Here is a 25,593-nt window from a genome sequence, read left to right on the forward strand (position 1 = left end):
GCCTACTCTGAGCTCATGGCGTATGAACCGGTTTTTCTCTTCCGTTTTGTTCCCTTAATAATTTATCTCATCGAAGTTCATAGTATATTCGTAGAAGAAGCTTGTCATGTAGTGAATCCCAGGCGGATGGAGGGACCCATTGCTTCAACCCTTGGCGTCATTTCGAGAACTGAGGGAAATCTCAGGGCAGCTGGGAGAAGCATCTCCAAGCTGTGCATGGGGTCTAACTCTTTAACCACTTCTTCAACAACGTAAGGTATCAAGGACTAGCCTCCAAGAGCTTAGTAGACAGCCGGGCTAGTGTCAGAGAGCGACTGGGCAGTTGTGTAACACCATGACCCAATAGGACCAGAACGAAAGTGCCCTTGAGATCATTTACTTCATAGCAGTGTGTGCGGATAAACTTGTCTTGTTGAATTATTCGATTTGGAGCTAGGGTATATATTCGTTGTACCTATTATGAATGTACTTCAAGCTGTTTCCTTCCTCGTCGCCATGCAACTTTGAAGTCATTGCCAAAACCGACAGATCAAATCAATCCCTCCTCCCTAGACCAATTTCTAGTTCGTGTTCACGCTCCCATAATCATGTTGATCCAGCTGCATGTCCAAATCTCTCATCATACACACTCCTTTCTACATTGCACTCGAGGCTCAAGCACTCTGTTGCTTTTCTGCAACCGGCGGGGCAACCGTCGCATACTTCGTCGGCACGTCCCCACCGCCAACCTGCGGCGAAAAGACTTGGATCGTACCGTCGTACGGCCGCGTGGCAACTCTGTTCTTGCAGCGTGCGCAGGAGTAGTGCATGTTCTCACACCATCCTGCGATGCAGGGGACGCAGGCGAGGCAGACGCAGAAGAGGCAGCATAGAGCACCAGCAACCCTGAGAAATGTGTGTTAGTCGGTTGATTGTAGATCTAGTGCTCGCTTGTCTACACAAAGCAGACTACACCTTACATTTGCATGGCGGTTCCTTCCTTGGTGATGACTGTCTGAGTCCTCTGGTTGCAGAAGGGACAGTCGATCCATTGCGGCCCGTCGCCGAGCATATGCAATGGCGTAACGGTCAGTGGGTTGGCGAGAGGGGTGATTGTCGGACCGCCCTGTTGCTGAGCGGCTAGAGGCGTTGCGGGTTGTCTGCCACACGGTCAACGGGCTTCCTCAGACTATGGCAGTGAACGTGTAGGAGACTCACTCGAGCTGCACCAAATTTGCCGGCATCTCTCTGGCAGGGGCGGGACCGTTGCCCTGCACCGTGGTCCCGAGTGGCGGCGACTCTCTCTCATACGCGGGCGCAGGCTCTTGGACGTCGACCGCCGGTGATGGGGCAGTCTTTGATTCTGACATCTTTTTATTGAGGTTTGATATGTGCTGGGTATAGGCCGTTGGCACGATGGAACACTCCAATCGCAATCCTTGAAAGATATAACCAGTGATTGAACTGGACCGAACAGAACGAATTTGTTGTGGCAGACTTAAACACAGAGAATCAAATCAGGGATCAAACATGGAAATTGAACCGATGAACATGTGTTCCTTTTCAATCGTGTTAAACTCTCCCTCTACGGAAGATTGCCTCCGGCACATGTGAGCCCTCCGAGGTCGCACTAGCAGCGGCACAGCATCGCAGGAATCCATAGTCAGGCAGAACCGTAACATTGAAACGATCGCCATTGGTGCTTACAGAAATAGACTTGTCCGGCAGGGGGGCGCACAATGTCTCTCCCGCAAGGCTCTGCGCGACTTGGGTGGGCGGCGCAGCCCTACAACCAGGGCGGATTGCGCCTCAACTCGTGTGTGTGTGTGACTGTGTGGTAGTAAACTCGCGGCTGCCAGGGGTAAAGCTGAGAGATACCCCCGAAATCTTACACCACGTGCTCTGTATGATAGGTGGTCTTGGCTGCCTAATTCAGCTCGTATGGAGATGCAATATCCGATGCCACTCCATTTTCGCTGACAGCGTTATTCCCGTACCTTGATAGTAGACCAAGGGTGAGCAGACACGCCGATCCAAATGCCCAGCCTTACTTCGACCTCACGAATGATCACGTCGGCACAGCCACATTAATATGCAGGTTCCGCTCCTTTGGACTCCAAGTTTAACTCAACGGCTCAAAATGATGCCAGCAAGGCAGGTGACAGTCCACGATCCACTACGTTGATGTAGTCTGGCCAACCCCCTCCTTCGACTCGTGGAAAACAACCCTAGGGTTAGCATCCAGCTTTCCAACATCTACGTCAATATGCGCTTGATCAGAGCTTCTTCCATAAACAACAATCCTCCCAATATAGAGCTCGTCGACTTCAACCCCGATCAACTCCCCCGGTATGCAATCCTCTCGCACACGTGGGGTGACGACGAAGTCGTCTACGCCGACATTAGAAACCAGAATGCCGCAACCAAGAGCACCTTCTCAAAAGTCCGCTACAGCTGTATCCAGACTCTGGCAGATGACCTCGAGTACGTCTGGATCGACTCGTGCTGCATCGATAAGAGCAGCAGCGCCGAGCTCTCCGAGGCTATCAACTCCATGTACGAGTGGTACATGAAGTCGGAAATCTGCTATACCTACCTCTCGGGCGTGCCTTCCACCGTCGACCCGGTCAAGACGGACGGCGTGTTTGCGTCGTGCAGATGGTTCACGCGAGGTTGGACGCTCCAGGAGCTCCTGGCCCCGGCAGAAATGGTCTTCTACTCTGAGGATTGGGTCAAAGTCGGGGTGAAGACTGCGCTGAGCCGGCCGCTGTCCGTGATTACGGGTATCGACGAAGACATACTCACGGGTCTGAAGCCACTAGAGTCGGCCAGCCTGGCCAAGAGGATGTCATGGGCGGCGCACCGACAGACGACGAGGCCGGAAGACGTGGCGTACTGCCTGATGGGGCTGTTCGGCGTCAACATGCCGATGCTCTACGGTGAAGGCGACAGAGCCTTCCTCCGGCTCCAGGAGGAGATTATGAAGCAGTCCGACGACCAGTCCCTCTTCGCGTGGGTCGACCTATCGGCGTCGACCGAGACGTACCACGGGCTGCTGGCCAAGTCGCCCTCCAACTTTGCCTATTCCAACACCATTATGCCCTATCAGGACTGGGAGCCGCGACCGCCGTATTTTATGAGCAACCGCGGCCTGCGCATCGATCTGCCCCTGACGCTGCGGGGCGAGGACATCTTCGTTGCCGCTTTGGATTGTCCGGCGCCGCCAGACTACGAGGACTCGACTTTTCTGGCGATTTATCTCAAGAAGATTTCGAGCGGAGGAGATCAGCAGTTTGCCCGGGTGCGGGTCAACCAGTTTGCAAAAGTTCAGGAGCGAGGTAATCGACAGACGCTCTATGTGAGGCAGACGTTCAACGGCGTCGTTGATGCCGAGGGAGTGTTCCCCCAACACATAATCCAACTTCGAAAGGGGCCACCGCGGGACCAGTATTCCGTCCTCAGTATTGTGAAATCCAAGGAGCACGACAGAGATCGGCCGATGGCCTGCACGTCGAGCCGAGGCACGGGAAGAGACTTGATACACACTACGACCGGGAAGACGATAGCCTTTCGTAACCCAAAAGCAGCGGGCCAGCTTGCCGGGGCGGTCACGTTTGCGCGGCTAGACGGGTCGAGGCTGCTCGTCATGTTCGGCTCGACCGACGGCATCAGGGCCGGGTTCCACGCTCGGGAGCTGCCGCCTCGTTTCCCGGGCATGAACCAGACGGCGAGAAACCAGGAGCCGCCGGAAGCTCCTCTCGAGTTTGACGATTTGCAGAGCATCTTCCGGCCGAGCCGGGCGGGCGTCGACGTCGAGCTGGAGCGGTTCAGGGTGCGTGTCGATGTCGAGACGGTGATTGCGAATGCGAGCAAGTATCTGATGGCCGATGTGCTCATCGAGCCTGTGAATCGGCCGTGGGACCCCTTTGAGCCGCTGGATGCGGCGATTGGGTGGTATGAAGGCGCGACGGGTCGGCAGAATAGAGGAGAGGCTGCTCAAGCGGCGCAAGCTACTCACGGGAAAACGAAGAGAGCTTCTGGTTGGAGGAGGTTGATATCGTGAGTCTAATGTGGCCTGAGTGGAATGAAGGTACATGTAGGAAAGAATATCCAAAGGATGTGTATATCTAATCAATGAGCTGGATAAAAGCAACCAAATTTCATGCTAAAAATCAGGAGACTCAAGGAGCTTAGGCTAGCGTAACGTATTTGCATTTACTAATATTTGGCTTGGCTATGCGTCCATGTAGGCATCTCGACTCCACACCTACCTCTTCGGCCATAATTACAAGGCAATGAGTGGGCAGCAAAAAACTAGCTCTTGGCAAAAGCTCATAGGCTTTTGAGGGAAGGGAAGAAAATTAGTATTGATAGCGTACCAACATACTCCTTCCGTGACTGCCTGTCTGGGTGAATCAGGAAAAGGTTGTAATCAAACCTTGGTCGTAGAAATAAAAAGTCGCGCCTGCTCCATAGAGTCAGCAAATTCCTCACACGACGTTGAACTCCTGGAGTTGTGTTACGGAGCAAGTTAAGAAATCTATACAAAATCCTGATTCCTTAGCAAGTATACGGTGATCTATACATTGAACGTAGCCCGAAACTACTTTGCTTCGGGTCTTTGTATCAAAACCTTGAGCATGTCACTTATGAGGGCGAGGCTACGAAAGACGAGAAGAGGGAGCTGTAAGATGATAGATAAGTGGCCAATCAGCCTTTTTCAAGGAGAAAGTATTTGAATAGAACAGAAGGCTTACAGCATAATGCCGCATGAATGGGATTTCAGAATACCCATATCTGTATCATTTGTTTGCTGGCCAACAAGAGGTTGAGCCATACCAGAGCGGCTGAGTAAAGTAGGGTAACTGAAAGATGGCAACAGAGCAAGTTCCAACTGCGTTCTACGTCTTCTACATGTTCGCAATGAATAGCAAACCCACAAGTCAAGGATTGAAAGTCAAGATGCTAAATGGGTAACTCGATCGCTATTGATACCATGTTTTTGGTACCTAGACCACTCTGTAAACTACAAACATCCTAAGTATGTGCAAGAAGTTAAGGGCTATGTACAAAATACCCGCCATCTCTCTCATCATGAAGTCAATATTTCTACTACCATGACACTAACGCGCGCAGTCTAAAACGTCTGGAATTGTGAAATTCTCGAGTCGATCGTTCCTATCTAGCAGTTGCCAGTTGCGGTGAATGGTGCATTTTCCTTGGTACCAACGTTTTTCACGACAACCTGCTTACCGTTGGAGCAGGTGACGCGGACGCTTACAGTGTCCACGAGAAATCCATCGCCACTGCTCTTCTGCCAGTAGTTGTAGTCCTGGCGGACAGTTGGCTGCCAACTCTTGCCGCTATCGGTACTAACTTCGAACTTGGTGACAGGATAGTTGTGGTTCACAACTTGCATGGAGAACCTAGATGTTATGTCAGCGAGACTGTGGATAATATGTGCTTCGAGCCAAATCTCCAGCCGCGACTACGATGAGAGGTCCTTACCAATACTTTGACGTTCCCTCCTTGTTACGAACAATCAAGGGTGAGGTGATGCCGCAGGGGACCTGCTCCCACTGGACATTGATCTTGCCCTTGTTAGGGTCGTCGAGCTTGGCGAATGCATCGGGGAAGAGATCCAGTTGGCCCTTGCCACAGCCTGAGGGGCACTTGTCCACGACCTGTCCTATGTTAGAACTGCCCATGGACGCGGTTGGATTTAACTGCTTGCACTTACCATGACTTTGATGCTGTTTCCTTTGGGACCCTTGACGCTGAGGCAAGTACCACAGTTTCCATTATAATCGGAATAAGACAAGGCAGTGCCCAGGACGCTTGATGGCAATGTGTAACTAGAAAAAAGACAGTTGCCTCCGCTCAGGTTTCCGCCATACCAAGTTGCGGGAGCGCTGGTGACCGCACTCGTGCCCTGGATCATGACGGCCAGGGCCGCGCCAATGGAATAAAGGCCGTGCATTTTGATGAACGAAGAGTATGATGCCGTGGATTGAGTTGCGGATAGACTGAGTGGAAGGCGAAACGGGAAAAAATCAACGCAGGAAAGCCCGTTCAATTTATACAGAAAGCTCACGATGATTTTTCCAATTTCCAACCACAACACTTCAAACGACCCAATGAAGAAGGTCCCAGGGAATGAGCTGGCATATTCGTACAGATAGTCAGACGGAAACCCACAGAAGAAACAATACTCAAATCCTTAATCTATTTCTCCCGAATGACAAACTCCTTGGGGTATTGTTCCCATAGACTAACAGCTCCCGGAACTCAATCAGAAACCCGCCACTCGGCAAGGACAGCCCCTTTTCTCCGCTGTGTGAAACTGCATGTATAATTCTGCCCTGTCATTCGTCAAAGTCAAGCTGAGAGCGTGGAGTGGGCGGAATCTCGATCGGGGAAGAGAGCCACAGTGGTTCATGATGGGCTAATTTTCTCCTCTCCCTATATTAGCAGCGGCCTGTGCTCGTCGGCTCCCCGGCTACCTGCATTGACTAACAGGTGTCGTCCTGTCAAGGTTCTCATGTCCGCGTCGCTGCCGACATCAGATTTCTACTTGGTGGAAGTGCGTGCCGATTTGGAGTTCTTTCAACGTTCCACTAAACATTCGATGCTAACCCAAATGAATGGGAACTGGCCGTGAGTCTGGACCGGAGTGGATAGAGGACATGAGTCGCGATATTGCGGTGCCGTATTTCAGATTGCACGTTCTCTAAGTGAGCAGAATTCCACTTCGGATCCCACGTGGACGGCTCGCGTTGTGGAAATTCATTGTGAAACGGGGCAAGACTGGTTCAAATACCATGTCTTCGGGTCAGGCCTATTTCTTCTTTCCCATGCCGGTCTTCCGCACGGATCCCGCGCGTATCTGACGGGCCTGTCAGGGCTGTCATCGGCCAAGTCGGCATGCGTTTGGAGTGGGAGCACCCAGTGGCGATCACGTTTCTTCTGCATATCCCTTGGTCTGTGTTGCCGCCCAACAAGCTTTTTGTCATTGCCTAGCTGCTCAGATAAATTAATGCTGGCCATGCTGGCTAATGATGGCACATATGTTTGTGTAAGTATGCATTGACTCAAAACAAAGCACACTGTTGTTTGTCTCTCCATGTTCAGTCTAGACCTGACTTTCATTTCCATGACTCCTGGATTTTGTTGGTCGCTAGCAAACATGCAAGATGAATATTGGGCCTGCAAGCCCCCTACGTTCGACTCAGAGCCCCAGGTTGCTACGACCCTAAAAGCCTTTGAAGCATGTCCGTTTGCCCACAGAACATAATATAATGTTTCTCTCGGTGCACGATTTGTCAAAGATCAAATCAACAATACTCGAACGAAGCTTGCTTACAGAGTTTTGCCATGGTCCCGAATCGAGCTATCGGACCATAAAAAGTATGAGCTTAATTTCACATGACTGCGTGACGATGTGTCTTTGGCCAAATTGTAGTCACGTCCTTTGAACAGCACTTGACTGGGCCCCTTGAGGCGAATTTCGGATGACCGGAATCACTGAATCGGCCACACAATTCAGCCCCCAACGGCTTGGCCGAACTGAACCTTGGAAACCGACACTCGACCAATGCAGGATTGTTAACCGAGGAAACGAGGTTCAAGCTGAACGAGGACGCTTTTGAACTCCTGCATATGACGCGCTAGCTGAAGCTGGCGTTCAGCGAACGGGTCTCAAAGTCAGACCATATGCATCGCCGGATGCGTCCGATATTCACTGGTGAATACGCATCCACACCACAACTTTCCCAAGCCGAAGACGGACTGTCTCAACGTTGGTCTTGGCCGAATTTCTCACAGATTCTCAATATCACCTGTTCACTGGAAGCAGCATCATTTGAACGCCTGTTGTAAACGCCGTTGCAGCCGAATGTGACGCTTTCATCCGCTGGCTTCGATTATGTCTTCTTCCAGTCCTATCTGTCCGCGATTTGCAACAAGTGCATCAACAGGTATATGTATGTCTTGCTATTAATTTCTACATTCACAAATGGTTATTGCATCTCTTCATTTCAAACCTGCTTGATATTCCTTGCAACACAATGGTCACCACGCAATCAAAACCCGATACCTCCGGTGTAGATCTGTCGAAATACATCACTCCGTGGAAGCTTGATCCGCAGCAACCATACTTGCTGAAGAACTCCAGAATCGTCGATCCTGTTCATGGATCGATCAGTAGCAATGTCACCATTGCCCTTTCCGCTGGCAAGATTGTTTCCGTTGAAGCAGGCGATCCAGCAAAGACAGATGGATTAGACGTCAAGCCGGAGAACATCATCGATCTGGAAGGAAAGTACGTTTGCCCCGGGCTGATTGACTGCCATGTCCATATAGCAGTTACCCCGGGCGCGGCAAGTCTATCATCGTACCGAGACATGACGGAGACCAAAAGCCTTCTGCGGCAGCCCAGTGTCCTCAAAGCAATGCTTCATCGCGGCTTCACTACCGTCAGAGACTGCGGCGGTGCGACTCTTGCCATGAAAGAAGCCGTTGAAGAGGGCATCTATCCCGGTCCGCGCCTTTTCATATCTGGAAAGGCGCTCTCTCAGACCGGCGGCCACGGCGACATGCGTGGACGACATGATACTATCCCCTGCTGCGGCGGCGCTGTATCAGGTATCAGCCGTATTGTAGACGGCGTACCAGAATGCTATCGCATCGCAAGAGATGAATTGCGTCAAGGCGCGGACTTCATCAAGATCATGGGCGGTGGCGGCGCCGCGAGCCCGACTGATCGCATCGACCAACTTCAGTTTTCCGACGACGAAATCAAGGCCATTGTCACTGTTGCAAATAACGCAAAGACTTATGTCACAAGCCACTGCTATACCACAGAAGCAGTCAGACAGGCCATCAACCAGGGCGTCAGGGGTATTGAGCACGGCAACATGATCGACCTGGAGACCGCGAAACTCATGGTGAAGACGGGAACATTCCTCACGCCGACGCTTGTAACTCACTTCGTGTCAAAGGAGTCGCATTTCCTGGATGCAGAATCAGAGGCCAAAGTCACCACTGTACTTGAACAGGGCTTGGCCACGCTCAAGATGGCGACAGAAGTCGGCGTCACAATCTGTTTTGGCACCGATCTGCTTGGCCCGACTCACTTCGCCCAGTCGAAAGAGTTTTCTATCCGCAGTCAAGTTCAGACCCCTCTCCAGGTTCTACAAAGTGCTACTATCAATGCCGCCAAAATGCTTGGTCAGGAGAACAAGTTGGGTCAGATCAAGGAGGGATTCCTGGCAGATCTGTTGGTCCTGGATCGTAACCCTTTGGATGATATTACAATTCTGGACGAGTCTCAGGGGTCCATCTTGGCTGTTGTGAAGGAAGGGAGAGTTGTGCATTCGCATCTGAGTTGTATGAAAGAAGAGTCGAGAGCTTGAGGTCCACATGTGATCTTCAGCACAGGCCTCTATACTTGTTGGTTTACGTAATCACAGGGTGATTTGTTCGATCGAACCGTGGTGACGAAGGGTCAATTACTCTTGTATTGATCTCTGCGTGAAGTGGAAAAGAGAGGTTCCAACCGTTAGTTAGATCGCCGGTCAAACGCTGATATAGAGACCCTCAGATGGCCCCTGCGCTAGCGCTGACTCGAGGTCGAATTGGGCTTCCAATCCGACAATACTAGAAAGAAGAGACCATAAAACTCGCTTACGGTGAAGCTGCAAGCATTCCTGGCATGCTGAAGGTGATAAGGTTGTGTAGAACTATGACCCTTACAATGATCCAAGGCCCTACTGTAGTCCATTACATACCTAATGATATGCTTTCTGGTTGTGGAAATTGTTTCGGGTTCATGGTGCTGCTGGAGGTAGTGTTCCAGAAATCGAGTAGCCAGCCTCTACTAGGGCCACAAGCTCGGCTTTGAGATCCATCTCTAGGCTGCCTGCATTTCGATGAGCTACCTTAGTAGGAATTTGAGTTCGTAATTCAGCTTGGCTGATTAACCCGAGGCAAACTCAGCGGGATAGATATCTGATGGAAGTGATGTGTAGACTGTTGTCCGTTTAATCATTCTGTCGGATTGGAAGCCCAATTCGACCTCGAGTCAGCGCCAGCGCAGGGGCCATCTGAGGGTCTCTATATCAGCGTTTGACCGGCGATCTAACCAACGGTTGGAACCTCTCTTTTCCACTTCACGCAGAGATCAATACAAGAGTAATTGACCCTTCGTTACCACGGTTCGATCGAACAAATCACCCTGTGATTACGTAAACCAACACATTCAGAGAAATATGCTCTAAACCTTTTGCTCAGTGGAAAGAAAATTATCTCTCAAATCACAATGTCGGCAACCGTCGTAGCTGCTCAGCCTCCTCAATTGGCATTTGAATCGACTTAAATTCGAGACGGTGCAGAGACGGGAACACGATTGTCGGCTGCCTCCCGTCGAATTGGTACTTCCGCCATCCCTTCAGAGTTCTCCTCTTTCGCAGAGGAAGTCGGGTTTGTCTGCATATGCTCCATGGATCAGCTTATATTTGCCATTCACCTTACACATTTATCAAGGAAATCACCTTTATTGACGCTCCTAATACGAGTTCGCTCAACAATCCTTGGCTCATCGGCTCATTTCTCGTCGCCAATGGAGTCTCTGTCGTCATCTCGGGCTCTATAGCCGACTCATCAGTTCAAAACACCCATGGAGTTGCATTGGTGCTTTCTTCATCACTCCCGATAGAATGATTCTCTTTTTCGTCACTCATGCTATGTCTGGCTTAGCGGTTGGCATGCTTTGCTCCCCGACAATGAGTGTGCTCGGAAGGGTTTGCAGTCCTGGTCTTGGGAAGAAATCACGTATTCTCTCTGATAAGTTCCATGATTCCATTTGGCTTTGCTATCGGAGTCATGAAAGGCGGTGCGCTGAGTACGCATTGGCTTTGGTATTCGGATCAACAGGTTCTTTGTCTCTCGCATGTCTTGGTCGCGGCTATCTGTTGCAAACCTACTCTGCCAGTAGAATCAATGTCTCAAAAAACACTTGACTACGCCGACGCTGCAGCAGCGATCCTTGGATGCGGATTGTTCATTTTTGGTCTCACTCAGGGATGACCTACGCACTGAACTCCTTACACTAATTCTATTTTCATAGTTGGAGCTGTATGCTTGGCCAGTCTCGGTTTGATCGAGAGCCGCGTGCAACGGCCGCTGATCCATAAGCGTCTGTGGGCACATCCCGGGCTCTTTCCTTTAATGTTGTTCTACTTCCTAGGATACGACGCTTATGCAAGAGCCTGGCAGCTCTACGCGGTCCTCTTTATGCTCACCATCCAGCAAAAGTCACCAGCCAACTTCGCCTGCTACGAGACCTCTACCTATCAGTCTCAGTGGAATCTTTGCATCGTGGGTTGTTTCGAGAACGCTTCATGTGGCACCGGGACACTTCATCATGGTGGGAAGCATGCTCGCATTTGCCCACGGTTCTGACCTTTTCTTTGCCTCGACAAAGGAGTACACTATGCTGGACGCTGTCATTCACTTGCTTCATCGTCAGCACCTTCGGCCCCGACATGTTGTTTGCGGCTGTCTCTACATTCATCATCTCGAAAGTTCCGACGTCGTACCAAGATGCAGCAGGCAGCTTAGTTATCACTGCCCAAAATCTGTCTACTGCTGTGCTCGCGGCATTATGAGGCACTATTTTTGAGCAGTCACAAGACAGCTGGGTGCTTCCCTCGATTTGACGGCATTTTAGGCCATCTGATGGTAAAGGCTGGTTACTGCTCTGTCAGGCGCTCTTACATACGCCTGCTTCGTGAGAAGTCCAAGGAGTGAACGGAAGAATCTCGATTGAGGTTTATTGCAAGTATAGCGGCTTATAAGCCTTGAAAGTTCATTATTTAATAAGTCTCGTTCGAATGCCAGCCTAGGGTGGCATTGGGGTATCAATAGGCTACTGTTTGTGTCTTTTCATCTCCAAGATCTCTACACCGTCTCACTGGACTTCTGTGATTGCGAAGTGGCCGAACAAGCCGCCATATGTTCAAGATCAACGTTGTGGTAGTATGCCGGCTCGCTGATGACTTCGAATCTGCTCATGCGTGTAATGTGCATCGGTGTTTTGACAGTTGACTTGTAGTTGTACCCGTTCGACTTGTCCGAATAGCCAGCTCGTCGGTTCGATCGGAAGTATGGCCTGAGGCATGGTAAGGTCGCAACTAAAAGACCAATGTTGACGTCCAGCTCGCTCCAAAGTTCTATGGATCATCTTTTGTCAGCACATGTCTACCAGAGGCCCTAAAGAATCGAGTCCAGGTACTCACCGACTAAACCGAACGGCAATGCCTCCACCGGTGCAGTCTGAATAGTGATGAAGCGGACGAGAGAAAACGTCATGTTGATGATTCCGAGACCAAAAGTACAGTAAACACCGATTTTGAGGGCTCTCTTGATCTTCAAGTCAGGTAGGATGAGCCAGGGGAGGCAAAAGACTTTGCAAAGTCAGCCAACTTTCAGTTTTTAGGGTTGTCCAGTGACGAACTTACTCATAATATCTCCAAAGAAATGCAATGCCCATCCGACTTGGAACACAATAGCAGGAGATGAGGCCGAGCACATGACATTTTCTGTTCCAACAATCCGATCTTCCACAGCCCTGTTGAGTAGCTCAAGTCAGATTTCATGTGTGGATATAGCGATCTGCTCTTTCATGGAGACTCACCAGTTCTTACTGAGTGGTAAGCAAACGGTAAAAAGCAGTATCATGCTGACCAAGTACGCCAGCCCGCAGTACACGATAGCCGTCCATAACATCATTCTTCGATAGTACATGAAAATGGGGAATAGTTGAACGTAGACGGCAAGAAGGGCCCCTTTGCAGAGATAGAATGTTGTAAAAAATGGTATGCTGCTGGCCCAAAACAGCTATTAGGCATGTTGTGTCAGCTAAATGACTGTGATGAAAGCAAATGGTCCATTTTCTTACCCTCATGACCAGTATAACCTCTTCGTCGCTTCCTTTGAAACCATCGAGGTTGATCTTGATGTTTTGATGCAACGCGCCCATCGCCGTGAACTGGATATCGAACGATGCAGTCACAACCGCAGAGACCCACGCTAGACAGAGGAAATAGTCGCTAATCTGCAATTTCCTCCCTTGTATGTTGATTCGAAGATGGAGCGAAGCGGCCAGTACTGCACCAGCGGTCAATATGGTCACCCATCCCGTAGTCTAGTTTCGTAGCGAGTATAGTCAGCGGGCATGATTCGACGTAGAGGTTTCGAAATGAGCAATCTGACGTACTATGATTGTTACCGCCTTTGGGGTCGGAAAGTGAGCCATCATCCATCGTCACATCTTCAACGCGTTGCTGAACCCTGTTCAGGATTTGGGCGTCTGGAATTATAAAGGAGGATGAGAAGGGAGCTGAATGCCTGCGGACGCTAGTTGAGACATACTTACTCCTAGCGCGGGATGAGAATCATACTAGCTCTGGTTCCGTTGTCCGATTTCGAACTAAACGCACGTACGATACCGAATCCATCATCCGGATTGGGAAGTGCTCAACCTTATCCTTGAATCTCGCGCCCGTCGGCCGACCCTCTAGCACATGCTTGAAATTGCTACAGGTAGTTAGGCAGGCCCCCTCAAAAGAATTGCGAAAGATGTGGCCATGGCTTGCAGGAAATTTTGGACAAACGATTCTCATACCAACTGTTATCGACAGAGAATAACAGCTTGAACGAAGATCACCATATGGGCGGGTCCCGCATGTTCATCAAGGGTTTGAGACGAGTGTCTTGGTCGGCTGACATGATTTTCCCCTGCAACGGGGAGTAATTATTGTCTTGGATGCAATAGATCACCCATGTCACCATCTGGTTTGAGATCTGTCATCCTTGACCCACTCACCGAATTCGTTCACAAATTCAAAGAGCGCCGGTGCTGCATGTCATCGGTTCCCGCTCATTTGCAACCCTCCCTTGACAGGGCTCGAGATCAGAAAGCCGAAAAGGAAACGGCACGTAGAATTCTGGACACAAAACAGGAGACGCGCTGGGCCACTTAGACGCCTTGGTCGGAACGATCGTGAAGCTTTCTGTAGAGAGGAAAGGTTCAAAGACAGCCAAACTCCGTGCATGCATCTCGCGCACTCCGTTTCGTCCGTACCCATTCACCCGACTTCACGGGCCGGTTCGATGCCCATCGCGCCAGTCTGTGCGATCATTGGCACATCAGCACATCGGAACGCAGCCTGATCCGCGTTGTCCAAATCAAGTACACTAAATAGTGTGGCTTCTATCCGAATCTATGTAGATTGGCTGACCTGAGACCAATGCGGTGAGCTAGGCCCGGGGCGGCACGTGGGCCGGCCAGCCAGCTTATTCGCAGGCTTCAAGCCTTCGAGACGGGAACTAAGTTCAGGGAGAACCCGAAGGACGAGCTAGACGCTGCAAAACCGTTCCAGACTATAACTTTCCGATGTTTTGATGAATACGGACGTACGAACACCCCCCCATCTGCTAGCTACCACTTAAAAGGAGGCTCTAATGTCCTGGTTAGGGCGTTCAACTCAACGCGGGATTCTAGACTGATTGCTTCGCCCCGGTGATCAGCATTTAGGTTTGAGTTTTCTGCGATTGAACTTCATTGACCCATTCTCTCCAACCGCCTTCCGGGTAGCCTGACGATTTCAAGATGAAAGTTGACGAAAAGCACCTACTGAGCTAAGAATTGCCAACTCAATTCAAATTTTTGGCCTGCCGTGGACGAACATGATAAAGCTGCCTCTTGCCTCTCACATCCGCACCTAAGGGTTCTTGATGGCCTATTATAGGTCTCTAATGTGTTCACTTGTAACGGTTCAGATATAATAAAAGTTGCTGCATATCATCCCAAATCTAGTTCCGATGAAACCCCGTTTCCCGGCTGCACGAATACTCGGGACCGCCGTCAGGTCGGCCCCACTTCGCCGACCGCCGCTTCCAAAACCGTCATATCCGGGCATGAGTGAGACAAGACGAGTGAGCGTGGCGAAATTCAGAGACATACGGGACGTTTCTGTTCAATGCCAATCACCTACCAACCTAACGTAAGCCCAAGTTACCCGCACTGCTTTGTGCTTGGACTCGACGAAAACGGTCTGCCTTGATCCGACGTTACGATTGCCCCTCGCTACATCCCGGGAGCCAGCTGGCCATCGACCCTTAATGGAAGATTGACCTGCGGTCTTGCTTTGGCCAAATCACTTCCGCCTCTTTTCCACGCTCTTGTTCCGAAGCGGTAGCCTCGGCGAGATGTGGCGTGTAGTCGCCGAGGAAAGCCGACTGGTTGGCACGCAGAAGCTTAAGCCGGCCATAGACGAAGTCATAAGATGATGCGAGGCGACCAAGTTACACCTCCTATTGTGATAACCGGATAGCGATTCTAGACCCATTCGCATTTTAACCTGTGATGGCATGGTGCATGTCCCTAAATTGCTCGGCTCTCATCGCCCACGTTTGTTTCCCGACATTGTCGCAGGACGTTGAAGGATCTGCGACAAGCATTCATAAGAGCACCTTGTCAGCACTGCAGAGAGATGGTTCTTTGTTCACAAGCTAGCCTTTTTCAACAGAAAGGATCGGTTCAGAAAGCGAAGTCATACGATTAGATCACCTCACCTGCGGAGTACTTCTCAGACTATTCGAAAAGTTCATATCTTCAACAATACTAATCGTTGATAGTGGGGAGACGTGGCTTACGCCTCGCATGGGTCTACTGCGCAACTTTTTCACTGTGCCTTCTCAACATCGCAAAAGCTTGCATCTGAGGACTTGAACCTGCTACTTAAATGGCTCTCCATCGGCTCGGAGCCGATGTCTCGCGGACCGGTCCTTGGGCCTGTGGAAGCTTATGGCCAAGAATTGTGATCGTCCTCAATCGGTGAAGCAAGTTGCTGAAGCCTTTGCTGTTGACCCGGCTCTACTGAATAAGTGAACGAACTCCGTTTTCTCTCTACTCAAATAAGTCATAGTTCCCTTACAGGTCGTCCCATGCGCCATCTCGGTGCCATGGGTTGCATCAAGGATACAGAACTTGATGAGTACCAGCCTACCAATTTCTCAAAGTCGTTGAGCATCCCTCTAATTGGAGATGGATACATCGCGATGTCAGCTTCGCTTTCTGTGTAATGTTTGATACAGAATCTTGTTCAACGGTGCAATGAATCTTGTTCTCTCTCCATGTTTTTTCTAACTTCATGTCACCTTCAGCAAAAGTTGCACTGGTGCCGGCCCTTTACGGTTCAATGAGTACTCTCGCAAATGAGGCTTTAAGAACCCCACTGATGCCAAAGATACATCTGTGATGTACGCCTACGACACTGACAAGAACATGTTTGCGAGGCGGCAAGATCTTGGCTGTATGTAGGATTATCAACCATGACAATGGATAGGAACTGACACAAATAAGTGTAGATGGTATCCACTTCAACCACCATATGTCCGGCTACCGCCAGGGCCGCACGCTCTGGATGGCCCCAGCTTCTTCTCCGTCGAGGAGAGGCTCATTCACGGGGCCGACGCGGATGCTGAGGCACCCTTCTTGGTGGACATTGGCGGCAGCATCGGCCACGACCTGGCTGAGTTCCACTCCTACTATCCCAGCGCGCCGGGCAAGCTCATTCTGCAGGATCTTCCAGTCGTTATTGGTCAGATTCAAGAGCTGAAACCGGCTATTACACCCATGGTTCATGACTTTGAACATCGACGGGATCGCTTCCGTTGAAGACGCTCATGTCCTGCTCGTCGGATCGATTGATCTTACCATTGAGCTGGGTGCTCCAAGTCAGTCCCAGAGTCCAGTCTTCCGGAAAGCCATAGAAACAGGCAGTTGGGCCTGTCAAGAAAAATGGCGAGATCATGGGCCTGACCGGTATTTACAACAGCCATGAGCTGCATTACTGGGCGATTAATGGCCTAGGCATTCGCTTTCTTCTCAGGGGACAAAACTCTGCTATACTGGGTCGAGGGGCTAAAGAACCAATGGCCGCCATCGGGAAGGTGCCGAAGTAAGTTTTCTCTACCAATGCAACTGTTGGTATCATACCAAGGGCGAGTCAAACAGTACGGTCAAGGGGCTGACGAATAGTTGATTGATAGTTTATAAATTCTGCGTGGGAGTGGAAGAGGGAAATGGAAGCTGGTGCCAGAGGCCCAATCTCAGCTCCGAGTTGGTATGCGCCGTCGAGGTGGTCCTCCCTGACCCCCTGACTCAGCGGTCGAATTGAATTTCAATTCCCTTAACTGTATAGCCAGTCATTCATCAACTTACACCTTCGCAGGGCATGTGATGTGGCCACTGCATTGTCAGACCGGTTCCTGGTTTTCATGATCGAAAGCCTGATTCTTACCTAGTACACTCACGTGCAGTGTGTCTCAGAACTTGGGTGACTGGCCGCCACTCATTACATCATCGACGTTGATTGATCTCTGAACACAACTATTTCCCCGGCCGTCCCGGAAATAATCATATGCACCCCGCTTCTGGGGTATTGTCTAAATAGATTCTACTCTCATGCTCCGATTCAAGAGCCCTATCTATGTCTGAGTTAAAGCTCCGCTTTACACGGCCGCAACACAACCATGGCTTCCATTTTGCTCGCCATCCCCCGCATCCTTCTTGCGTTCGAATACTTTGTCGGCGGAATTCCTAGACTTGGCCCTTGGCCGTTCAAGACGCTCCACGAAAGGATCTACCGTAAATCCCAGATCACAGCACCGTATCTGCAACCACTCTACCCTTTCACTGGTCAGCGCACAATCAAATTGCACATGCAATACATCGGAGCACTGATGGTTACGGAGGGCTTCCTTCTGGCGCTGCCGCAAACTCGTGGGGGAATCTTCGCCCTTGTCCTCGGCTGTTTCTTGACAGCTTCCGGGTATTGGAGTCAGATGCGGGCTGATATGCCTTATTGGCTTCCAGTCACAAATTTTGGTTTAGCATGGGTGGTGTGGTATATTGAGAATAGATCATAGTCAGAGGGAGTGTGCAAAACTTTGATCGATTATCAAGTCTCTTCTCATTTGTCAAGTAAAATCATGAGTGAGCTATTCGATTCAAGATGCCAGGATACTACCATGCTACGCTTGCTTTGTCTGGAATCCGCCAACAGGATCCCCCAATTACACAACAATGAATTCGAATTGTTTGTCGAATACAAATTCTTTGACATTCCGTTCTCAACTCTGCTCATGGACTATTCGTCCATATCCCAAAAGCTAATTCGAAGGCTCCTCAGAGACGAGAGGTTTCCTTCCATAAATAGACCAGCTGAGCTGGAGTCAGCAGTAGCGACAAGAAACGGAGCTCAATCAACTCACATGTTGAAGTACGCATGGATTGTCCTATCCTTGAATTCCTTCCGGGCCTCCGCCATAAGAATGAGAACTTCTTCCCTACTCCAACCATGGACCCGCGTACACGGAGCCATGCAGAAACCCTCCCACCCAGCAATGGCATTCTCGTGGTTCCAAATCCCCAACTCCTTGTGTTTAGGGTTCTTGGGCCACGAGTTTGTCGGCCACTTGTAGAGCTGTTTGTGGACATCCCTGAACCCGGTCTCGGTCAGGACTTCTTTCATTCTGCTAATGTCCTCGAACGGTCGACCCAAAATGGCTGCAGCGTCGAAAAGCAGCGTAGCGGATCTCTTGATCGCCGAGTCGGGCTTCAACGTCCCATCGTCGGACGTCGGCACAGCATCGAATTCGATCAGCTCCAAGTACCCTCCAGGGCTTAGATTACTGCGTCATAATTCAGCCACATGACAGTTCTGGGTATGTTGCATATCCCGTACGCGGAAGTTGCTATACTTACTCAAAACACGTCTGAATGTAGGCCTTCCAATCTTTGATAGACGAATTCATCATCCGACTATGAATGTAGTCAAATGGTTCCGAGAATGTCCAGGGTTGGTCAATATCGTCTATCTCGAACTTGACATTGGGTGGCACACTGTAAACTTTTCTTAGTTCATAGCCCATGGGTTTATGCCCTTAAGACGTACAAGTCAGGCTGAACAGCCGAGAGATCAACTCCACAAACCTAAGAGGGCATGACGGTGTTAGTAGATGATGAACTACAGACGCAACATTCTCGTGTAGATACGACAGGGTTCGCCAAACCTCAGCATCAGGGTGCTCTTCCCCAAAGTCAATAGCCCAGATGCCGCTGCCGGTTCCAACATCAAGGACATGTCCGACTTTCGCTCCTGGGTCATTGGGCGGGGCTGTCGCGAGCTTGTTGTCAAAAGTCAGGATGAAGAGGTTATGCTGGAGGTCTACCACAGTAGTAGTATGGTTAACATCCTAGGTCTTTGAGTAAACCAGAATATTTCTCACCGAGTCTATCATTCTCCCTTTCATCATTTGGGAAGAAGTATTCTGATGAGCGGCTTATGTCAGAGACTCCAACGACAAAGAGCGGGGGCGGCTGTGATTCCCACATACTGCCATCTTTGTAAGCGTGATATGTTCTTCCATTTTCCATCCTGTATTCCAAAACAGAGCTGCTGACACTCGTACTTGAGGATGCGACACTCTGTTCCAAGTGGTTAATATTACCAAAGGCTAGAACTCGGAAATTGCGTTGCTTACGCTGCCGAGGTCTGACGCAGCATCACTCTAGATAATAGCAATTGTGCATTAGTAGTCTTCCAAGAGATTTATTCCGTGTCTCCTACCTCAATGTTCTCAGCAACAAGCACGACTTCATGATCGGTTGCGTTGTTGGGTTGAGTTGCCGCAGGCGTCGATGATGTGGCCGGCCGGGTCGCGGGGTTCGTGCTGCTACCTTCACACATTTTGCAAGTTTGAAGATCGGAGCATTTAGAATGAAGCTCTTCAGACTCTATAGTTAAGATCCAGCGTTGGGAAGTACTAGGAGACAGCCGAGCCTTATTACCCCTCTTCTTGGCCCTGGGCAGCGCTGCTGGTCCAACCAACATGGAAACTGCATACAGCCCCTTGGTTGTCTGCCATTCTGCGGAGGATAATCCCTGAATAGGAATCAATTCCACATATCAGATCAAAGCGTTTCTAGATGTGGGATGCAAGGAGTCTGCAACATAGTGTGGCCGCGAGCCGTTGGTCGCTGGTTAGGGAGGCATTCGCGCTGAGAATTGCTGGACGTCACTGGGCTGGTTTCGTTGGCTCTCGGCGCTGGATTGACGCTTACCGGGAAGGTAAAACAGCGCTGTAAGCTTTATTACAATGCCAGAACTTACGTTGCCACATTGCGTCAAACCCCAAGACGAGGTCTTCATTGAGGTAGCTCATGGACTAGGGCACAATGATAATCCTCAACCTATTGCCCATCGCAAAGTCCGGACGGTCATTGGTTATGGGAGACTTAGCGTTGCCAATTCCCCCGACGTATTAATAAGTCAAGGGATGTAAAATCAGGTAAGGATTGTTGCCGGCTGCAGTGTAGGCGCCGACTGGATATGAAAGACGGTTGGTCGTATCAATTGCCTGGTTGCGCAACTTTATACCCGCCAACTAATGATCCTGATGCCATCTGCAGACAGCGAATTATATCATTGTTTAATAACGAGATGCAGGCTCAAAATCAAAAGATCATTCAGCTTTCTTTCTACGGAAGGGTTGGCTCGGGCCATAACGGGAGCCGAGTATCAAGCTACCAACTAACATGGAGAACAATGGAAACAACGTTATAAAGGCAGAAAAATTTTGTGCCGGAATGGTATTGACCACACCTCATCTAGGCTACTTGACAAATGGTTTTGTGATCCTGTTTCTACAAAAAGCTTTTTTGGTCGCGTGTAAATACACGAATAGGACACACCATCGGAGGATTGAATCATGTCAAGTATAGCCATGTTCTCCCTGCAGCCGCCACAGACGTCTTGCATGAAGGAGGCAGAGATCCTTTATTTGCAGTCCGAGCGGCCGGGGATGAAATTGCCGTCAGAGTTCTCGCAGCCGCAGACGCCCGTCTTGGGGTCCTTGATGCAGTCGAGGCCAGCTCCATTGCTCTCGCCGTGGCCGCTGCGAAATGTATTCCGTCAGCCATCGGTCCATTCCAATACCAGACATCACGGTTATCTCTCTACTCACCTCCAGAAGAAGGTCCAGCAATCGGCGTCGTCGATCATCTCTGCGTCTGTGGGCGACTCGCAGGTGTACGCGGAGCAAGGGCCGTAGGGGGCCCCGTGGCTGCTGTCTTCCGCGTGGTTCGTTTTGAAGACGGCAAAGGTCTGGGTCTTGTGGGTGCGGGTATTAAAGGCGCACTCGGCGGCCTGGATGTCGGTTTTTGTTGTTATGGTGGGGCTGCAGTTGTAGCTCTTGGGACACTTGCCCTTGGTGTTGGAGGTGGACTTGTTGAGGGTCGCTTGCACGAGGGCGGGGGCGAGGAGGAAGAGGGCGGAGAGCTGCATCTTGGCGCTAGTTTTCGTGGAGGAAACGAGTGTATTTTTCTTTGGTGATGATTGTTGGTAAACGAGAGTGATCCGAGTCCAGCCAACGTTGTTGCAGGAAATAGAGATACTTGTGTCAAGAACGAGAGCGAGAGTGAAGCCTTTTAAAGAAAGTGAAAGTCGCGTCGAATTCACATAACATGAACTGTCCAGTGTCGATATCCATAGTCGACCGATCCCTGACTTTGTTTCCCTCATCTTGATCTAATATAGTTCGTGGACGGTAGCGTATGTTCAATGTAAATTGCTTCTGGGGCCCGCGTTTCAAACAAACGACGCATTACGAGCGCTTGAAAGGCGGCCAGCCATCGAGCGCGGCACTCCCGTCCCGGCGGGCTGGGAAGCATCCCAGTCTCCCGCTCGGAATTGGTTCTAGACTTTTGTTTTTGATTTCCATCAAACAGAACTTCCCCTTATGTCCCTGGTACGACAGGTTCGCGAAAATTGAAAAGACAAGTCACCAACATGGGAGCGCAAAAAGAAAGGCTTGGCTCTCCTTAGTTTCTGATTTCTGCTGGCATCCCTTACTCAATGTTCCAAATCCCCACACAATCTACTTTTCCCGTTGTGGATCCCGCGGTATTGCCTTGGTGGCTCCGTTTGCCCGTCTGTCACGCACTCTTTGTGTATATATATGTGTGTGACATCACCGGCCTCCACTCATAACATCTCTAGTCTCTTGTCTGAAAACTCAACATGAGAAATCGGGAGAGTCATCAGACGAACTAGTACAGCAAGTAAATGGGCATAGATACAGCCCGCCTCGCTTACCTAGAACTGAATGACCCCGGGGAAGCAACTGACGTTTCCTCAGCCCAGAGCAGAGCCCAGGGGTTGAGGAAATTAAAGGCGATCAGTGGGGACTCCCGCGTCCTGCATTTCCAACGCTCGGCGAACGAGGCCGTCCAGTTTCTCACCAAACGGGTGGACAAATTGTCGTGGCTTAGCCGGGTTGCCATGTTCATTTACCGAGCATCTTGATGATGAAGACGCTCTTCGAACGTGATGAAGTACAGGCTGGTGCATGTCTGCGAGAGACTTGTTGCTCGGGAGCAAGACATCAGGGGCGGGAGAAGAAGCAACTTGCCGAAACTGTGTCGCAGGGAGCGGCACGAGTGGGAAAGTACGGATGTTTCAAGCAAAACGATGCTCGAATGACTTTGAGAGACGGGCTCACATGAAGTGCGTCTTTGCTACACATATTTTTTTTTTTTTTTTTTTTTTTTTTTTTTTTTTTTTTTTTTTTTTTTTTTTTTTAGTTCTTTACGTGTTTTATTTAGCTTAATGCAATAAACTTTTGACTCGTCTGTTTACTTAATAGCATACAGCGAAAATAACAGCATATTTCTGTTTTTTTATTTTTCTCTTTTTTTTTTTGTTTTTTTTTTTTTTTACATGCGACGTCTCCCGCAGCTTAGTACGACAGATGAAAAAGAAGTGAGGCTGGCACATTTACGACGACACCATCATCATTAATCATCAGGTACTTGCCCGTTATTCATTCATTCTACATATTGTCTCGGGGCCTCTCGGAAACGCTCCCATCCAGAAGTGAGCTCCAGGTGAGCCGGGATGAACCAGTTGACGCCGAGATTTGATAAGCTGACGTAATCATGAAGGTTCATGGCTGAGATTGAACTTGACCCCACTGTCTTTTCCAGAATCCGAACTCGACGCATGTCGTAGGACTAAGCTCGCCTGGAATCAAATTTATATGTCTTGGCACCACTTGGAAGTAGCACCCCACACTGATTGGACATGGCGTCGTCTTCGGGCATTTAAATGTCGCAAAGTGTGGGGTGATGCAGCAAAGCGGGCATATCAACCTATGGTAGGGAAAGATGAGTGTCGTCGATGAGAATAGCATCATCAGTCATTTACTTCGTCCACGACCCTCGCTAGCATTCGATCGTATGCCATTCAAATATTCCTCAATCACGATAGTCATCCAGCTCCAATCACAAGACTGAGGCTGCCCCTCTACCAGCCCCCACCCCGTTTCCTCGACTATACACAACCTAGGATAGAAAGTTCATCGCATATCAAGCACAACATGACTCCCCTTCTCCCCCCTAAAAAACGTCCTCACATTCTCCCCCACAACCCTCCGAATATTCACTCTAGTCTGATCAGCGCACCACGTCAAGTGCGGTGTCAGCGTTAAGTTCAGACCCCTCGCCTCCTTTCCCAATAACACGGTATCCTGCCCGCTCCCCGCCGGCTCGACCTCGTAGACGTCCGTCGCCGCCCCCGAGATCCTCCCCTCCCGCAGCGCGGCCACCAGAGCGGCCTCGTTGACTGTCCCGCCCCGCCCAACGTTGACAATCACGGCGTCGGGCCTCATCGTCGCTATGTCGGCTTCGCCGACGAGGTTCTTGGTCTCTGCTGTGAGGGGCACGACGAGGAAGAGCGTCGTTGCGCGGCGGAGGACTTCTGCAAAGGGTGTGCGTTGCGCGTGCGCGTCGCCGTCGGTTTGGACGGCGGCAGGCCCGTTCCCGTTCCCGTTTGCGGCGGGCGTAGCATCGTTCTTCCTCGCGGCAACGAGGACTTCCATCCCCAGCGCCCGGCACATCTTGGCGACGCGCTGCCCGATGGGCCCGTACCCAATCATCCCCACCACCTCGTTGCCGCAGGTGTGCGGGGGGCGTCCCTCGCCGTCGAGGAGGAGGGAGGACATGCTCCCCTTTGCGCGCCAGGGGTTCGGGCGGCCCTCGTCGTGGTCCATCATCGTGTTGTGGAGCGTCACGAGCCGTCTGCGGGATGAGAAGTACTGGTTACACGTATCCCCAAAGGTCAGTGAAACAGCTTCTTTATATATTCGATTTCTCTCAAGTCTATGTAGCAGTTGGTTTCTTCGTGTTGCGAAAGGGAGAAGGTAGGACTCACTAAGCCGAGGGCGTGCTCGGAGACGGCTTCTACTGTTGCGTTGGGTGAGTACATGACGGTCACGCCGCGTCGCCTGCACTCTTCCAGATCAATGTGATCCGTTCCCACCGTCTCTGTGATGATACACTTCCTGCGCCGTTCTCGTCATCAGCCATGTGTTCGCCTTTCGAGCCTGCTACTCCATGTACAATATCAAGCACATCAAAGCAGTCCGATCGGAGGTTTTCAACTCAATATTGAAGATGGCAGAAATTGAGAGGAAGGTCTGAGAGAATACAAATGTAGGACAAATGTAGGAGAGGGGGAAAGTCTGGCTGACAGATTCGGGCAGAAACTCGCCTACAAGGAGTCTAGAGAGAAGAGTTGCAAAGTCAAGAGAAGCTACTGAAGCCTTCAACACACTCTCGAGCTCTTGGTCCGCCAGACAAGATCACTTGATCTTTCACCACCCATCCATCTCATCTTGCCATTGGCTTCATCGAGCTCAGAAGGGGTAGGTAGCCTTGAAACCCCCCCTCCCAAAACCCCCATCCAAACTCTTCTCAACTTCAATCACAGCCACACACTCTGTACCAAACAGCCAATATCCGCTCCTCCAACCACAGAATATCCAGGTAGCAAATTCCAAGGACTAAAGAAAACAGCCGACTCACAAATACGGCGCCACCCCAAGCGTCTCCTTGTTAATTGGCACCGTCGTCGTAATAAGCACGCTCGCAGGCCACGCCCTCGCCGCCGCAACGGCGCTCTCCGAAGGCCTAGTATACTCGTACCCGATAACCTCGTGCGTCATCGCCTCGTCCTCATCAACCTCCGGAGCCGGCACATGGATCGTCTCGAGCTTGACAATGACGTGGTGCGTCTCCGAGGGCAGCCGGCTCGGCTTCTTTACTTCCGTCGCGGGGTCATCGGCCATTGTTTATGGTGTTTTCCTTGATATGCTGGCCTGCCTGTCTCCCTGCCTGTCTGCCACCTCAGAAGACTATGCTCTCTGAGGGATGCTTTGAGAGTGATGTTGAGGCTGCGGAGATGTGAGATGGTGGTAGATACCAAGGGATGGGGGGGCCATTATGCGTACAATTATGAGGAAAGTGCCATTCAGATGAACCCGTGGTAAGGGTAGCGCAAGGGACATCTATTCTCGCTCACAAAGTCTAAAAGTCTCGTCTCGAAAAAGTGCTAGGTTCAAACCGTCTCATATAAGCCACAGCAAATGAGCAAAAATCAAAAATCAGAATTTCAATCTCAAGAAAAGAGCATAGAACCATTCACTTGC

At 50.4% G+C, this 25,593-nt stretch overlaps 11 protein-coding genes across 11 annotated transcripts; 5 read left to right on the top strand and 6 right to left on the bottom strand.

Moving 5' to 3' along the window:
- Nucleotides 1–653: 653 nt before the first annotated feature.
- CORC01_03510 (uncharacterized protein) lies at nucleotides 654–1,349 on the bottom strand (the record flags this gene model as incomplete). Its single annotated transcript, XM_022615159.1, has 3 exons — nucleotides 654–885; nucleotides 960–1,139; nucleotides 1,198–1,349. 3 exons carry the CDS (start codon nucleotides 1,347–1,349, stop codon nucleotides 654–656), a joined length of 564 nt encoding a protein of 187 aa, XP_022478337.1.
- An 896-nt stretch (nucleotides 1,350–2,245) lies between these two features.
- On the top strand, nucleotides 2,246–4,042 carry CORC01_03511 (HET domain-containing protein; the record flags this gene model as incomplete). Its single annotated transcript, XM_022615160.1, has 1 exon — nucleotides 2,246–4,042. The coding sequence occupies one exon, from the start codon at nucleotides 2,246–2,248 to the stop codon at nucleotides 4,040–4,042; it is 1,797 nt and encodes a 598-aa protein (XP_022478338.1).
- Nucleotides 4,043–5,161: 1,119 nt separating this feature from the next.
- Nucleotides 5,162–5,959, bottom strand: CORC01_03512 (rare lipoprotein A; the record flags this gene model as incomplete). Its single annotated transcript, XM_022615161.1, has 3 exons — nucleotides 5,162–5,405; nucleotides 5,488–5,663; nucleotides 5,720–5,959. The coding sequence occupies 3 exons, from the start codon at nucleotides 5,957–5,959 to the stop codon at nucleotides 5,162–5,164; spliced, it is 660 nt and encodes a 219-aa protein (XP_022478339.1).
- A 258-nt stretch (nucleotides 5,960–6,217) lies between these two features.
- Nucleotides 6,218–6,334, top strand: CORC01_03513 (uncharacterized protein; the record flags this gene model as incomplete). The annotated part of the gene is made up of 1 exon (XM_022615162.1): nucleotides 6,218–6,334. One exon carries the CDS (start codon nucleotides 6,218–6,220, stop codon nucleotides 6,332–6,334), a length of 117 nt encoding a protein of 38 aa, XP_022478340.1.
- A 1,711-nt stretch (nucleotides 6,335–8,045) lies between these two features.
- CORC01_03514 (amidohydrolase) lies at nucleotides 8,046–9,392 on the top strand (the record flags this gene model as incomplete). Its single annotated transcript, XM_022615163.1, has 1 exon — nucleotides 8,046–9,392. One exon carries the CDS (start codon nucleotides 8,046–8,048, stop codon nucleotides 9,390–9,392), a length of 1,347 nt encoding a protein of 448 aa, XP_022478341.1.
- Nucleotides 9,393–11,937: 2,545 nt separating this feature from the next.
- CORC01_03515 (uncharacterized protein) lies at nucleotides 11,938–13,301 on the bottom strand (the record flags this gene model as incomplete). Its single annotated transcript, XM_022615164.1, has 6 exons — nucleotides 11,938–12,209; nucleotides 12,276–12,443; nucleotides 12,498–12,607; nucleotides 12,674–12,876; nucleotides 12,938–13,146; nucleotides 13,256–13,301. The coding sequence occupies 6 exons, from the start codon at nucleotides 13,299–13,301 to the stop codon at nucleotides 11,938–11,940; spliced, it is 1,008 nt and encodes a 335-aa protein (XP_022478342.1).
- Nucleotides 13,302–16,300: 2,999 nt separating this feature from the next.
- CORC01_03516 (uncharacterized protein) lies at nucleotides 16,301–16,720 on the top strand (the record flags this gene model as incomplete). Its single annotated transcript, XM_022615165.1, has 2 exons — nucleotides 16,301–16,359; nucleotides 16,411–16,720. 2 exons carry the CDS (start codon nucleotides 16,301–16,303, stop codon nucleotides 16,718–16,720), a joined length of 369 nt encoding a protein of 122 aa, XP_022478343.1.
- Nucleotides 16,721–17,577: 857 nt separating this feature from the next.
- On the top strand, nucleotides 17,578–17,973 carry CORC01_03517 (uncharacterized protein; the record flags this gene model as incomplete). Its single annotated transcript, XM_022615166.1, has 1 exon — nucleotides 17,578–17,973. One exon carries the CDS (start codon nucleotides 17,578–17,580, stop codon nucleotides 17,971–17,973), a length of 396 nt encoding a protein of 131 aa, XP_022478344.1.
- A 243-nt stretch (nucleotides 17,974–18,216) lies between these two features.
- Nucleotides 18,217–19,796, bottom strand: CORC01_03518 (TAM domain methyltransferase; the record flags this gene model as incomplete). Its single annotated transcript, XM_022615167.1, has 8 exons — nucleotides 18,217–18,268; nucleotides 18,319–18,738; nucleotides 18,812–18,949; nucleotides 19,002–19,039; nucleotides 19,120–19,274; nucleotides 19,336–19,534; nucleotides 19,591–19,617; nucleotides 19,677–19,796. 8 exons carry the CDS (start codon nucleotides 19,794–19,796, stop codon nucleotides 18,217–18,219), a joined length of 1,149 nt encoding a protein of 382 aa, XP_022478345.1.
- A 1,089-nt stretch (nucleotides 19,797–20,885) lies between these two features.
- Nucleotides 20,886–21,392, bottom strand: CORC01_03519 (uncharacterized protein; the record flags this gene model as incomplete). Its single annotated transcript, XM_022615168.1, has 2 exons — nucleotides 20,886–21,003; nucleotides 21,073–21,392. 2 exons carry the CDS (start codon nucleotides 21,390–21,392, stop codon nucleotides 20,886–20,888), a joined length of 438 nt encoding a protein of 145 aa, XP_022478346.1.
- Nucleotides 21,393–23,546: 2,154 nt separating this feature from the next.
- On the bottom strand, nucleotides 23,547–25,233 carry CORC01_03520 (D-isomer specific 2-hydroxyacid dehydrogenase; the record flags this gene model as incomplete). The annotated part of the gene is made up of 4 exons (XM_022615169.1): nucleotides 23,547–23,556; nucleotides 23,627–24,201; nucleotides 24,318–24,447; nucleotides 24,971–25,233. 4 exons carry the CDS (start codon nucleotides 25,231–25,233, stop codon nucleotides 23,547–23,549), a joined length of 978 nt encoding a protein of 325 aa, XP_022478347.1.
- Between the last annotated feature and the right edge of the window lie 360 nt (nucleotides 25,234–25,593).

This window comes from Colletotrichum orchidophilum (assembly GCF_001831195.1).
Source record: "Colletotrichum orchidophilum strain IMI 309357 chromosome Unknown Scaffold_21.1, whole genome shotgun sequence".
Taxonomy (NCBI): Eukaryota; Fungi; Ascomycota; class Sordariomycetes; order Glomerellales; family Glomerellaceae; genus Colletotrichum; species Colletotrichum orchidophilum.